This window comes from Carassius gibelio, chromosome B22 (assembly GCF_023724105.1).
Source record: "Carassius gibelio isolate Cgi1373 ecotype wild population from Czech Republic chromosome B22, carGib1.2-hapl.c, whole genome shotgun sequence".
Taxonomy (NCBI): domain Eukaryota; kingdom Metazoa; phylum Chordata; class Actinopteri; order Cypriniformes; family Cyprinidae; genus Carassius; species Carassius gibelio.
Genome location: NC_068417.1, coordinates 30,220,513 through 30,234,862, shown reverse-complemented (window position 1 = coordinate 30,234,862; position 14,350 = coordinate 30,220,513). Strand labels below are relative to the sequence as shown.

The following is a 14,350-nucleotide window of genomic DNA, read 5'->3' as shown; positions in this document are numbered from 1 at the left end:
CAATATGCCTGCATGAGGCTGATCCACCGCGGAGAGTGCTAATAGCTTTAAAAAAATCCACCTCATCCATTAAAACCTGCTAATGAACGACTGACACGTTACACACACACAGGAGTGTGTACGATACCTCAGAACAGCTGGGAGGCAGGAGACGTTCTCGATCACGTCTGTGACACTGAGAGACTAGCGACAGATGTTAGCATGTTTAGCAGAGTAAATGCCACCAACACAACAGGACGGATGCTAAGATGATATCTCCACCGATTCAGGTGCAAAATGACTGGATTTGAAAATGAGTAACTTCATGGATTTTAAATGTTTTTCCAAAGAGAACAGGCCTGATAAAACTGTAACCAGTGTAGAGTACGTACTACACCATTCAACAGAGATGTTAAATGACAATGTAGTGTACTACAGTTAGTGAAGCTTGTTGGAGGACTGTTTCACATGGTATTTTATAAAACACATAGTATTCAGTACATACTGTATAGTGCTCCACACACAAGTGAACTTTAAGTGACAATGTAGTACGCTACTATTTCTTACGTTTACCAAATATGACTTCATATTTCACGCACCATTTTTACGATATCACAGGCAGCTTACAGTACATACTGCAAAGCTTACCACTGAAGACTATTTCATGCTTTTTTATTTTAATAAAAGCACAGGTAGTATACAGAACATACTGTATAAGTTACTGTACACCAGTCAGCTCAAGCAAAAAATTAGCCTTCTAAACTTAATATGTTACATTTATCGTGATAAATATCAACATCAAACATTTTTTAGCCATTATCTCCCAGCCCTACATACTACTGTTTGTTTTTACGGTTGAAAACTGCTTTATGTAGTAAAGTAGACACTGAACAGTATACACTGAACAGTGTGCAAAACAACGACTGTCCATAACATTTACTGGTGAAGACTGTTTCACATACTGATTTCAGAAAATTGCAGGTATGCTAGTGTGGTCAAATGGTAATGTAACGTACTACGTTTGTCATATTTACCGTAGTAATTGTTTATATAAAATAGTAGGCAGAACATAGCACATACTACACAGTATTTCACACACTGTTGTCCCATTCTGAAAGAATCTTGGTCAACTTCTGCGTGGTATTTCCCAGAGCGACATTGTCAATCTATGCACGACTCTGGTTGAGATGCAGCACGTGTAGCGCTGAGGTCGCACCGGTTCGAGAGTAAACACAGACACGCTGCCAGACACAGCAGGTGCTAAACATGAGGGAGGCAGGAGCAGGGATCCTCCCTTTTCTTTCACTCCCTGTTTAATGACTCGCATCACGGAGCCAGACTCGTGCAAGTCCTCGCTTACACATTCAGATGTCTAGTGCCAACGTCCCGCCCTCTCCAAGTTGGAGCCGAGCCAAAATGCAAAGCAACATACACGTTTGGGAGCACCTTGGAGTCTCGAGTCCCAACGAGGATCCAGATTTCTCCCTCCACCATCGGGCTGAAGCTCGTTACAGTGGCTCCGGCGGGGGGCTATAAATAGTCTCTCCACGCGGCAGCAGACCACAGCTGTCGTTCACAGCGTCTGAAAGATAGTGGCCCGTCTGAGCTGGGACAGGTGCTCCTCCGCCTGGGATTTCACTCTACTTCCAGCTAATGGTCGAAGTCACGCAGGGGAAATTTCTAACTCCGTACATTACAAAAGTATACATTTAAAAAAAATTTACCACGGAGCCCACAATATGCAATTCTAGACTTTCTGAACCGAAGTAAACAACCTCAAATTGCTCTGCAGATACCATCCAAAATATCAAATACATTTTATATGTCAAATTCATCATTGCAATGTGTAAAATCGTTATAAAATTATAAACTCATGAACACTTAAGTCTTAAACTCTGCAGTGCTGTGGTGAAATGTAGTTTAGGAAAAACTTGGGCTTTCAAAAACTTTATGTCTTAAGAACAGCAGAACAACTGGGCATGTACCAGGATTTGAAGATACAGATTATATATCCGTGTAATGCTCTCTTTGGGTTTAGGAGTGTTTGCACACTAAAGACCGCTTTGAGCAGCAGACCGGGTTCAGGTTTCTCAAGGCTGTTTAGGCCAGACCTGCAGCAGTCGAGTGGAAAGAGAGACGGAGGGAACTCTTGGCACCACGGTGGAAGGTTAACACGGGGCTGGTTTGGTCACATGGCTTACCACTAAAAGTTTTTATTGGGCTCAATCCCATCTTGTAAAAGTGTCATGTTTCCTGCTTTCATCCCAGTTCACAAACACGGCATTGCCTCTGAATCCCTGTCTTGGATTTAGAGATGCTTTTTACTAACAGAGTTCTGTAGGTGACTTGATTTAGCTACTAGCAGACCATTTCAGAGATGAAAATGCTTCGTTTTCAGCTAAAATAGAAAATACAGAAACACTTGCATACATGTCAAGCGAGATTTCAAATTAGTTTTGTTTAAACTCAAATGGCATTTAAAAGTATTCTTTTCCATACAGAAAAAAAGGTCTATATTATATAAATATATTTTACATTATTAGCATTAACAGAATTGGTTGTTTTTCCAAAAACAAATACTTAAATAGTGCATAACTAATTCTTATGATTTTTAGCTTTAGAGGTATTATTTTTTTTAGATCCAAGAAAATTCAACTAAAGCTAATTCTCAGATGTCATGTTGTGATTTAGCATTAACTGTTGGGATGCTAACACCCTCGAGGAGCTCAAAATCAATTCCCATTAGCAAGTTGACCTTCGGCAAACTTCGAGAAAATGACGTTTTACAGACTTCATTTCAAAGCGCTTCTGTTTATGAAGGCTCTCAAACTTCCATTGAATTTGACCATGAACTTGCCTGACTGTATTATAGAAATGTCAAAGTTTCTAAATTCAATGGTTTCTAAGAAGTTAGAGGTTTCTGTAACACAGCTCCTGAAAAGCAACTAGCAGACTAGTACTTCAAACAACAAACCAAAATATGTAAGGTTTCATGTAACAAATACACAAATATGACAAAATCTCTCTGTGGTCTTAATCACACAGACAAATCCATGCTGTGCTTGGCTTGGATGGCTTCTGAGTGTGTTTTCTTTCTAAAGACCGTGGATTTTATTTGCTCTGACTGTCCTGTGATGTGTTATCACCACTGAGATGATCCAGATCTACACAACTGGTGCACCGTGCCAGAATTACTCTAGTGAAAATATCTCCAGCCCTCTTGATTCTGCTTGACTTCTGGAACACATCAGTTTGGAGAGGTGATGGGTTTTAAAGGGCTTTCATTTGAGAAAAGGAACATTCTAGTCCATCTGTCACCCAGGAAGGGACTAAAAAGCCCATAACAGACCAGAACAGCATGTTGAGCTTCAAACCACAGCCATTTGAGAAAACCAATTTCAGCCATCTCATTATAACAAAGTCCAAATTGAATCGACAAACTTTTTCCACATTTTCTGAAATGATTGTAGGGAAAATCTGTAAAATTTAACTTGCGACGCTACGGTTGGCCAGAAAGTCACCCGCCAAATCCATAAACGAAGATGCAAAGATGGGGAACACGTCAGGCTCTGTGCAGGCCTAGTTATAACCTTGCAAAACTATAGATGCGTTCACATTCACACACATACACACTATTCCATGCCACTTTGTAGAAAAGTTTTTTGTGTTAAACAAACAAAAAAAAAAAAAGTTAATGCTGGATATTTTATGCACTCAACTGTCACAGAGGCTAGCAGATTCTGCTGTTGAATGATGAAATAATCTTACTGAATTCACCCACTAGACAGTTTAGTACATACTGCGTAGCAGAAGTACACAAGTGTATAGTGTGTCATTTTCGACTAGGATTGAAACGGGGTGGAATATTTTTGGAAACTTTCCAAAATAAAACTTTGAAGTTTCCAAAAATTCTAGACTAGTTCCAGAAACTGACCAGAAATTTTTCGTATTTGCAACCCTACTTTTGACAAAACTTCTAATACGATCAAAAAGTTAACATTAACAATCGGAACACCTGAAAAAAATGCTTACATAACTGATAAATATTCAATAAATACGCTAACTGTGACCACAAAAAATATACATTAATTTAACTAAATGAAGGGAACACTGCTCAAATACCTGAAGTACGACAGTAAGTGTCTTAAAATGCATCAGGTCAGTAGGTGCGTTTACATGGACACGTTTTGCTTCCATCGGAATGAATTCTGATTGATGAATCCGAATGTAGTGTTTACATGAACGCTGAATAAAGTGATCGGATTGATTATGCATGTTTACATGTCACAAGATTCTGATTGGATTTATTCTTTTGACATGCGCACACTGCATGAATATACAGCGTTTCCCACTGCTGCTGCATGCTGTTTTAAAAAGCACACGTGAAATTTATTTACTTCAACCAGCACATGAACTGTTGTGCTGCTTAACGTTACTTTAAAAAAAAGGGTGTAAAATTCCCCCTTCCTGCACCCAAAATTATTCGTCTTATTATACTTAAACAAGGACTGGTTGAACATGGTCCTGTTCCACTTCACATACGCTGAGTGAAAGGGGAGTTTTATGATAACACTTTATTCACCGGAAAGAACAGCTCGTTCTGCGTATCATACATCATTACGCTATTTCTACGTCACTGCGCATGCGCAGTACTTTCCCGTTTCGGTTTTCAATCCGAACAAGTGTTTACATGTCCTCTCACTCAGATTACAAAAGGAATAAACCACCCCTTACAATCCGATGGACATTTTAGTCGGATCTGGCCAATTCAATCCGATTGACGTGTTTACATGTGACTTTTTCATTCCGATTGTGCTTCTAGTCCTATTACGATCAGATTAGAAGGGTCTATGTAAACGCAGCTAGTGATTTTCTTCCAACACAAGGATGAATTTAGAGAAACAACTTTTCAAAGAGGGCTAACTTATAGCCGAAATAAGCTGTTCGACTTTTGCTGAGATTTTGCGGTCCGGACGCTAGTTGGTCAACCTATCATCTTCATTGTATTTAGCATATAACACACACTTTTTCCTTTTTAGTAATTTAGTCACTTCAACCATTTGCCTATTACTTCTGTGATGCAGAATATGTGAACAGAATCATGAAACCCTGTTATAAAAAACCTAATTTACTGAATAACTGTGAAAGTTCTGTTCTGGTTCCGTTTCTGTCTCCACATTTCCCAGAGTTCCCTTGTCTATTAGTTTCCATGGTTTGTGATTAATTAGCTCCACACCTGTTTCAGTTCTCCCTCATTACCTTTTGTAGTAAATAAGCCGTGTGTTTTGCACTAGCTCCTTAGTTCCGGTATTGAAAACGTATGCATCTAAACAAATTCATCCTCTTCTAAGCACCGCCACTAAAGATTAACTCTTAAAAATAAAAGTTACAAAAGGGGGTTTTCACAACAACGCCATAGAAGAGCTATTTTGAGTTCCACAACAGTAAATAGTTCTGAAAAGAACCATTTTTTTTTAGTGTGAAGAACAAATAAAGAACCTTATCCTCAAATAAAGAACATTTCACCCAACACAAATGTTTTTGTCGGAAACTAGACAGAGTATATTATAGGTATAAATAAATAAATAAATAATTCTCCTTTCAGATCCTTTTTTGTTTATACATTGTTTAGTGTTTATATGATTATCATAAATCAAGCACAGCTAGGTAAGCATCCATTAACTCATGCATATCAAGATCTCTGGCTATATTTTTGGATCTGCATGATGTCTGAAAGCATGTTCACAGCACAGCTGGACACATCTCTGGTGTTACATCACTCAAGCGCTCTAAGCGAAGGCATGTGTGCGAGTTAATTAGCTCAGAAGTTTTAGCTGACTGTTGGGAGTGTTAGGGATGCTGCTCTTGTAGCCGATTCCTCACTAGTTGAATAATCCGTTTTAAGGAAAAGTTTGGTTCAAGTTTCACCATACCAAGATGGGTCACATTTTCATGCATATTTATATATGATTTATGACTTACTATACAACAGTTTAAATATGAAGTGTTGATATGTTAACCTGCAGGAGACCAAAGGCATCTATGTAAACGTCAATTCTCCTAGATTTTTACAATTCAAACAGGTAAAACACAGAATGCTAAGTGAAATGTTGCCGCAAAAAATACCAAGAAAATATCAAGGCAACCTCACTAATCGGCTAAATGAATGTTGAATATCTAGCCAGTGATATTTGCATCCGGTGGATGTCCAAGAAAAACTTACCAATAATCACTTTGTATTTATATAAGTCTAGTATAATTTAAATCACAGTAGGAGTATTGATAGTAAATTCTTTAGTGCAAAAAATAAATAAATAAACCGAAATTATGCAGAAAATTGCTATTATACGATTTGTAAAAAAAACAATCCTTCTGCAAACTTCTGCAAATAACATGCTAATTGCTTGATTTTGCAACAAATTTTGTGATTGCATACTTTTTAAAGTTCAAAACTTTTTGAAACCCCCATTAAACTTGCACTGTTTGTATTCCTATTGAAAAGCCTTCATGTAAACACTGAACCAGATTGGTAGAGTCGATGTAGATATGAAATGATCTTGTCAACTGAAAAATTATCATCCAGTTGTAAATGTGTATATATCCATCTTCTCAATCGAACATGCATATGTTTATTATTGCTTTATGAGCGACTCAGTGGAGAAAACTGAATAGTTACTAAATATCTGCACTAAAAAAAAAAATCTCATCTGACATATTTATCAAGCTTTTCTATAAAGATGTGTCAATAAAAGGCAAAAACAACAATTATACTCATGATAGCCTCAGCAACATTAACACCAAAGCGCTCTTCCAGTTCTGAACGCGCCGACTGACCACTGAATTTTTGTTCGCGATACATCAGTGCACGAAAATGTAAATGAAAATGGGAGTCGGAGTGCAACGTTTAGGGCCGATATGAACTAAACTTTCATAAGATTAAAAAATTCTTTAACTTGCTTCAAAGAACATTTATTGACAAAATATTAAATGCATAATAATGTGACGAGTTTTCAAGAGTTGGTGCAGGGAAAAACACTTGTAACTCATGTTACAAGAAGCCAAGTCCATGCGCAACTGGAAGCGTTTGATTTGATGACGGAAAAACACTTCCTGAAACAAATTACACACTTCACCTGTCAAAATAATCTCATCATGAAGAAATACAGTCTGAACGCACTTAGGCAAGATGGATGCTGAAGCGTGTGATGGCCCAACAAGCACTAATGTGTGAATGAGCAGCACAGAAGCCAGAGAAACAGGTCTCTACAGGTGCAACAAGACTTCTAGGCTATGAAACCAAGAGCTCAGGTTCACATACAAACACACTAGCTGCCTGCAGACATAGATAACCAGACTCATTACATTAACATAAACAAGGGGATGCTGAATTCATGAAGCCGGTTTTTAACACATTTGATCGCTGGTGCTTATCTAGGGCTACAGCATGCACACTACAGCCATTTATGTGGTTAATGACAACTGAGGTGATGCTTCAAACAGGCCTAAAAGTAACAGGTTTACAAACTAATACGACAAAGTACTCTTCTAACTGGGCAGCACAGGTTAACAAGTCGAAGCACACTATTATCAACTACTTGCAACTACAAGCAAGCTCACAAACAACACACTGGCACGTCTATGAACTCGCCCTGGATTGTGTTTACGCTCATAATTTGAGCAACATTCATCCCAGTCAACAAAGCAGGGGTGCCTGCCACATCTAAGACTGCACACTCGCGCCAGTTTGGCTTTTCAAGCAGCCAGCCATGGGGTTTTAATATTTTAATAAGTATCAAAAGTGCACTCGGTAAAGTGTATGCCTTGTCAAGTTCAGATAAACATCAACGTTAATGCTGAGGGAAGCGACGCAGCTGGTCACGTGACCTCAAGAGCGGCGCCCACGAAAGAGCGACCCGCGACCCACGGGAGACAAAAACACTTTTCCAGGGAAAGTGACATGAACACTTGCTTTACGAGATACTATCATTTTGAAAACTTTTTTTAAGAAGCGCTTGTGATGAAATCAACGTCAAACGCATGATAAAAAAATAAAAATGATAGGTCTTAATGCAAATGGTGAACCCTATAGCGATCATAAACGGAAACTCTCACTGTCCCGGGACAGATTCATGGATCTGTCGCTTCCCTTCACCCTGGAGCTCTCTCCACGTGTTGATCTGAGACGACCCTGAAGCACGAATGCGATGATGGACAGACTGACGCAATACGCTGTAAAAATGTCATCTGGGCCTATTAGATGGACAGCAGTCGGGTGTTTAAATGCACTAAAGTTTGAGCGATAACTATTAGGATACTCGATTCCTTTACTTGAGATGCATTATTCTAGCAATGCTAACCTGCACATTAAAACTGTCACGATTAACCCTTAAAACGCCAGTCACCACTGACTCTCGGCGTAAAGACGTGCATTGAAAGCACGTTTCTCCTTCACTGTCAAACGAGTTTTGAACAGCGTGAGGGTGACCAGAGGACTTTATTTCGAGGTTAGTGGACGGTTTGTGGACTCGTTTGACAGCTGTCTCGTGAGTGAGTGTGGCACAGTGCCTCACAGGAGAGTATTGATCAGGTTTGTGCTGGATGTTACCTGGAGCGTCTGGAGCAGGTGCAGTCAGCTTCGCTCGCTTCGCGCTCGGAGGGCCTCCTTCCAGCACATTCTCGGCCATGGCGACTCAGCTTCGGACTAATGTTGTGGGGGAGTGGGGAGGGGACTCAGAGTGAAGGATCCTTTCGTCCGAAAAAAACAGATGTTACCTTACTTTTGAAAGACGTGGGGAGTGTGAAGCGGCTCGGCGGAGGATTTTCTCAAAAAAGCAGCAACAGCGCCCCGCGTCGCCACCACCACTCACCCCATGATAATCCAACACCCAACACCCACATTACCATCGTTGTATTGCCGAGAGAAAATGCCTCCTTTCCGCGAATTCAACGTTAAATCCCGAATAAAGTATCCGAAGGGGTCCTCGCGTGCGAGAGCCGTTAATGTTGCAACGGCACGCGATCCATGACGTCAATCTTTTCCGTGCAAAAATCGTGTGGCTGCGTGTAAAAATGCACGGTTGCATAAAAAATGTATATCTTTGCAAAACAGTCGTCTCGGTGCTGTCTGTCCTCCAAAAGCGTCCGGTAAACAATAACCGCTCGGAGCGAAACACGGACGCAAGCGCCGCTCTTGAAGGGGAAATCAGATATACGAGGGTTTCGTGGCCGACGAACGCCGATCAAATCCAGGATTTTTCGCCCAAAATTCCTTCGCGGCGATATAAAGGTGTCATTTTCCGCTGAACGGTGTCGTCAGAGCTCGATTTGGATGCCCCGCGTCCAAAAACAAAAAATAGTGCTCTATCGAAATCCTGATTCCGAGCCGAGACAAGATGGCGGCTGTTGATTCCTTCGATACAAAAAGTTTTTTTTTCTTTTTCCAGATAGACGGAGCCGAGGGGGAGGGGGCGCGCGCAGCGCGATCACGCCCTACGTCAAACCTGCTGTGTACGCGCAGAGCGGCCGCTGGAGGCGCGAGACGATCACAAATCTGCACTCAATGTCACTGACGCATCAATAATCGGAGAAAAATCGTATAGGGACAAAAAAAAAAAAAAAAAAAAAAGTAGTTTTACATTTAACCGGTAGTTTGCAATAAAACAAGTTGTTGAAAAGCAGTGCAAATTACATTCATTTTAAATATATACAACAAATAAATTTGGGGATGGCAAGAATTTTGAAATAGTTTTACACTTAATTATAACCAATATTATAGTTTGCCTTAAGTTGTTGAGAAGCAGTGCAAATTACATTAATTTTAAACAATATAAAACTTAACATTTTTTGTTTTGTTTTCTGATAGTTTATGCCTATTTTTGCCTTCAATTATATTCCAACCTTCACCAAACATACACATCTCTTCTGACATTAATAAAAGTATCAATTTAAAACGATAAGTAATGGTTAATAAATAAACACAGTTCTTCCACACATGAAACAGACACATGTCGCTTCTGGTATCTTTTCATTGTTTCTCTACTCTCCAAATCTGCCACATGCACATGTATCATCAGTTTTGAAACATAATAATCAGATAAAACAGTACATGATATGTACATACAAAGTGAGTGCACTGTGCAAATGTATACAGATTATGCTTGTTGCCTGAATATAATGGCTAATAAATCAATACCCGCTGTGTCTCATGTGCATAAGAACAAATTATTGGAGAACGTGCTGCTCGGAAATAAAAAACAAAATCTATAACCCAAATTCCACAGCTGTGTCTTGCAGCTTCTGCCCACACGATTCAAATTATTTGGTATACACATATTCCCATATATGGCACAAAAATCATTAATACAAAGTTAATAAAAGCATGTGAAGTCAAATTTAAGGGCACATTTTTCAAACTCTTGAGCACCAAAACAAATTGGTTTTAGATTTGTACTCAAATATGTCTCTTGACCAATTAAGATGTGTTCAATTCTATACAAAACAAAACTGTGAAGGAGTGAAAAGTCATGTGACAAAATAAAAACAACATATGATTCTCCAAACTGAAATCAATGCTTGATTTTCAAAACTAAAATTCAGAAAACCTACAAGAATGTGGGCAGTGGTGAAAAAGTGGGACCAATCGCGCACAGAACAAGATTAAGCTCACACTTCTCCATTTTAAGGTTATTTCCAATATCATAAAACTTTAGTAGAATTGGATCTGAGGCACTTTTCAAGAGTGAGGCCATAGGTGCTTGTTACGTTAGATGAAAAAAAGGAGATTTCTCTTTGCTTTAAGTGGCTCCCTTTCATAAATATGCCCTTTTGACATTAGGCTCCGTGGCTGCACACCGATTTATGCACTGCCCCAATAAATACAAATGCATTTAATACAAAACCACATACATTATGCACAATTAATTATAATTCAATACTGTCAGCACTGGGCTTCCTCAGCCAATGGAGTGATACAATAACTCAAAGGTGAATGGTGTTGGCTGGAAAGCAGTGCACCATAAAACAATTAACAGCTAAATCAAATCCCTTTTCCAATCCCAAAAAGTTCCATTTAAAGATACACAGTGTAAAAAAAAAAGAAAAAAAAAGGCTGGAATTTTAATTCACATCAAAGAGGAAATAATAACAACATGATACAATAACGTAATATTGCATGTGTTCTGAAAGCTTTGGCGTCAAAGGACACCTTGATATTTTGACTCTGAAGCAACCGGGTGTTAAAATTGAGGGGGAAAGGAGTGAACAAAAAGGCACTGGACTTTTTCAGTTTTTGAGAACAAACTAGTGATTGCTCTGTAAACAGAAATAAAGAAAGAAATCTGTCCTCCTCAAACTTCAGAGCCAAGCTTATTCATTATACATGGTGGAAGAAGATAACAGTTCCTAATAAAGGACTAGCTTTGCTTTGAGAAACTAAAATTGCTTTGCTTGAGGGATGACTGAAATGTAAGACGCATCGCAAGAGATACTGCGGATTATTCTCTAGTGTTCTGAATGCATCAGAGACTAAATAAATCAGGTAAAGAAAAGCAAAGAAAATCAGATCTCTGCACAACAATGTTTTTTTTTTTTTTAAGAGCTGCGGTCAAAATCTCAACAGAATTGGCACGCAAATAAAATAAAAAAATTCTGAAAAAGTAGGTAGAAATAAACATCAATATGAAAAATTGCAAGCCGCTCACCAAATTATGGCAGCACAAGAACCTTCTTCCACAAGGCCATGGAGTGAACTGGTATCACAAGTGCACGGTGATCAATAAAAACTATGATGAATCGGCGATACCAACTCACGATCACAGTGAAAAACAACTGATTCTGCTACGAAAATCGGAGGCACTGAGTGAAATGAAGTCAAATGCACTGATAAACAAAATCTGTTCAACTGAAGGCTTCGTAGGATGGAGTTTACTGGATATATTTAGGAAAAAACACTTATTCTGCTGTGATCCTTAAAGATCCTTAAATACTATAAGTGCCATGCTGAGAAATTAGATTTATTGATTTAATTTTGAATTCTGTAGGATGTTCCCTTCTGGCAATGAGAAATATTAAATTTTGGGGCTAAATTTTATGCAAAAAATAAATTAAAAAAATGCACTGAACTTCCAAACACAGCATGTTTTCAACAAACATTATACTCTGAATTTTTGAATGTATTACAATCACCGGCCCTTGTGTCCTCTAATGAAGGGAAGAGAGCGCGCAGCATGGTTTCTGCCATCTTTCTTGATTGGGATTCAAACAAATAAGGCTGATTGCGCTGTTTTTCCTCATTTCATTAGTTGCTATTTTGCGTGAGCCACTTCTACCTCCCTTTGATAAAAGCTACGTTGTTTGCTGCCAGATATACTTGATATTAATATGGGCATTGTGGAAAGAACTGCTGGAAGCCCATCTTTATCTATCCGCCCTTGCCTTCTGGGTTTTATTTCAATATAGGTGACCGCCCATGTAGTAGAGCAGTGAAACTAATACACTGGACTGTATATTTATTTTAATAACTTTAAAACATTAGCCATTGATCCTGAAATAAATATGGCATTTTCACTGTCCACGTCCCTTCAAAAAGCCATGCTGATATATTTGTTAAAACATCTCTTTCATTTGTTCATTTGACTGATTTTGCATATTGTGAAGGCACTTTATAAACAAACAAAAAACAAAAAAAAAACAAATAAGAGAACATCAGAAATATTAACTCCATCCATTTCCCCCCTCTGTGCTACACTGTGATCCACACAGCAGATGCTTAGCGCACCCTTTTTTCTATTTAGGTCACGTGATCAACACATATGCCCTATACAGGCTAATGCTACTCATTGGAACTCCAACAGTTATGGTCGTCAAAGCCCCTTGAAGGAAGTAGAGCCTGAAAATTATCTGCGGATTGGCTCTTGAAGAAGGACAGCCGAGGTGAGAAGGAAATCGGATCACTCCACTGCCCTGAGCTTTGTACCCTCATCTGCATCGTCATCTTCCTCTCCTTGTAAAGGTGTCTCTGGTGTGGCTAACGGCGTGTACAGTTGTGTTATTGAGGGAGGTTGTGTACCACTTAGCGATGGTGCTTGAGAAGGACTCTCATAATCCTTTTCTTTGAGCTGGGGGACAGGAGAATTGTGCTTAGTGTCTTGGTGCAACTCTGTAATCTGAGACGGGCCTAATACACGGCCCTGAGGCACACCGTGGCCACTGATAGAGGCAACATTGGGAGAGGTGCAGGGAGGGTTTAGTGGTGCAGCAGATGTTGTTGATGTTGTGTTGGCAAGTGTGTCGGGCTCTAAATGCCCAAGGGCATCGTCCACCTGGCCTTGTTCCAGGCTTTGAGTGGACCCTGATCTGCCTTCGTTCATTTGGGGATACAAGTAAGTCCTCATCTGCCCTTTCCCTTTCACGTTCACAGTGCCACGATAATCAAAGGTGTAGTTCATTCTGCTGAGCACACAGTGGCTCTCTTCGCTAACTTGTATGCGGCACTCCACTCCTGTGCTGTCCATGCGGCTTGCGATGTTGACCGTGTCGCCCCATATGTCGTAAAGCAGCTTGGTAGTGCCGATGACGCCGGCAGTCAGGGGCCCGTGGTTGAAGCCAATTCTCAGCTTGAACTTGAAACCCAACATGTTCTTGTTAAAATCGTCCACTACGTGCATCATTTCAAGAGCGAAGTCAAAGAGGGCACGTAGGTGGGCATGCGGATGTGGCTGTTCTTGGCACTGCTGCCCATTTAATCCAGATGCTGCCATGTAGGTGGCACCGATGGTTTTAATCTTCTCTACATTTGAGAATGCAGGCTTGCGCAACAGTTCGTCGAAGTCTCCGATGAGTTCGTTAAGTACTCGGTAGCACTCTTTCCCACCCTCGAAGCTCTCCTCGTAGAATTCGCTGAAGTTGACGATACTCGCGAAGATGACCCCGACATTGTCATGATTTTTAGAGTAACTCTGGTTCACCTTTAGCTGCTCGGAAACATGGATGGGGATGATGTTACGCAGCAGCCAGTCCGCTTGATCTCGCATGGTCTGGATCTTGATGCGATGCTTGTCAGCTTCCACATTTCCGTGGTAATGCAGACGGTAGCTGACCTCGAATTCTCGGTTGAGAAACCAAACCAGCACTAGCAGGAGGAAGAAGGAGAGCACGGTCTCTAGGACGAGCAGGTCGAGCGCTGTGGGCTCAGAGTCCAACACACTTGCCTGATCTACTTCAGCACTCTGATTACTCATGTTTCTGGAGACAAGAGAAAGAGATTTCAGAGATGAGTGGTGTGTTTTACAGAATAACACCACCTACAGTAGAAGGTGCTCAAAAACACCCTTTCAGTTTTAAGATGTTTTAACTATGAATTAACTATGAATGG

The 14,350-nt window shown here is 40.0% G+C and overlaps 2 protein-coding genes across 3 annotated transcripts in view; both read right to left on the bottom strand.

Annotated features, from left to right (window-relative positions):
- Positions 1-9,406, bottom strand: part of crebbpa (CREB binding protein a) — a 37,505-nt gene extending 28,099 nt beyond the window's left edge. The window contains exon 1 of the mRNA XM_052591180.1: positions 8,585-9,406. Coding sequence (XP_052447140.1) covers positions 8,585-8,663 — 79 coding nt within the window. The 5' untranslated portion in view covers positions 8,664-9,406. The remainder of the gene's footprint in view (positions 1-8,584) is intronic.
- Positions 9,407-9,986: 580 nt separating this feature from the next.
- adcy9 (adenylate cyclase 9) overlaps positions 9,987-14,350 on the bottom strand; it is a 32,599-nt gene continuing 28,235 nt past the window's right edge. For both annotated transcript variants that reach the window (XM_052591181.1, XM_052591182.1), the window contains exon 10: positions 9,987-14,220. In XM_052591181.1, coding sequence (XP_052447141.1) covers positions 12,927-14,220 — 1,294 coding nt within the window. In that variant the 3' untranslated portion in view covers positions 9,987-12,926. The remainder of the gene's footprint in view (positions 14,221-14,350) is intronic.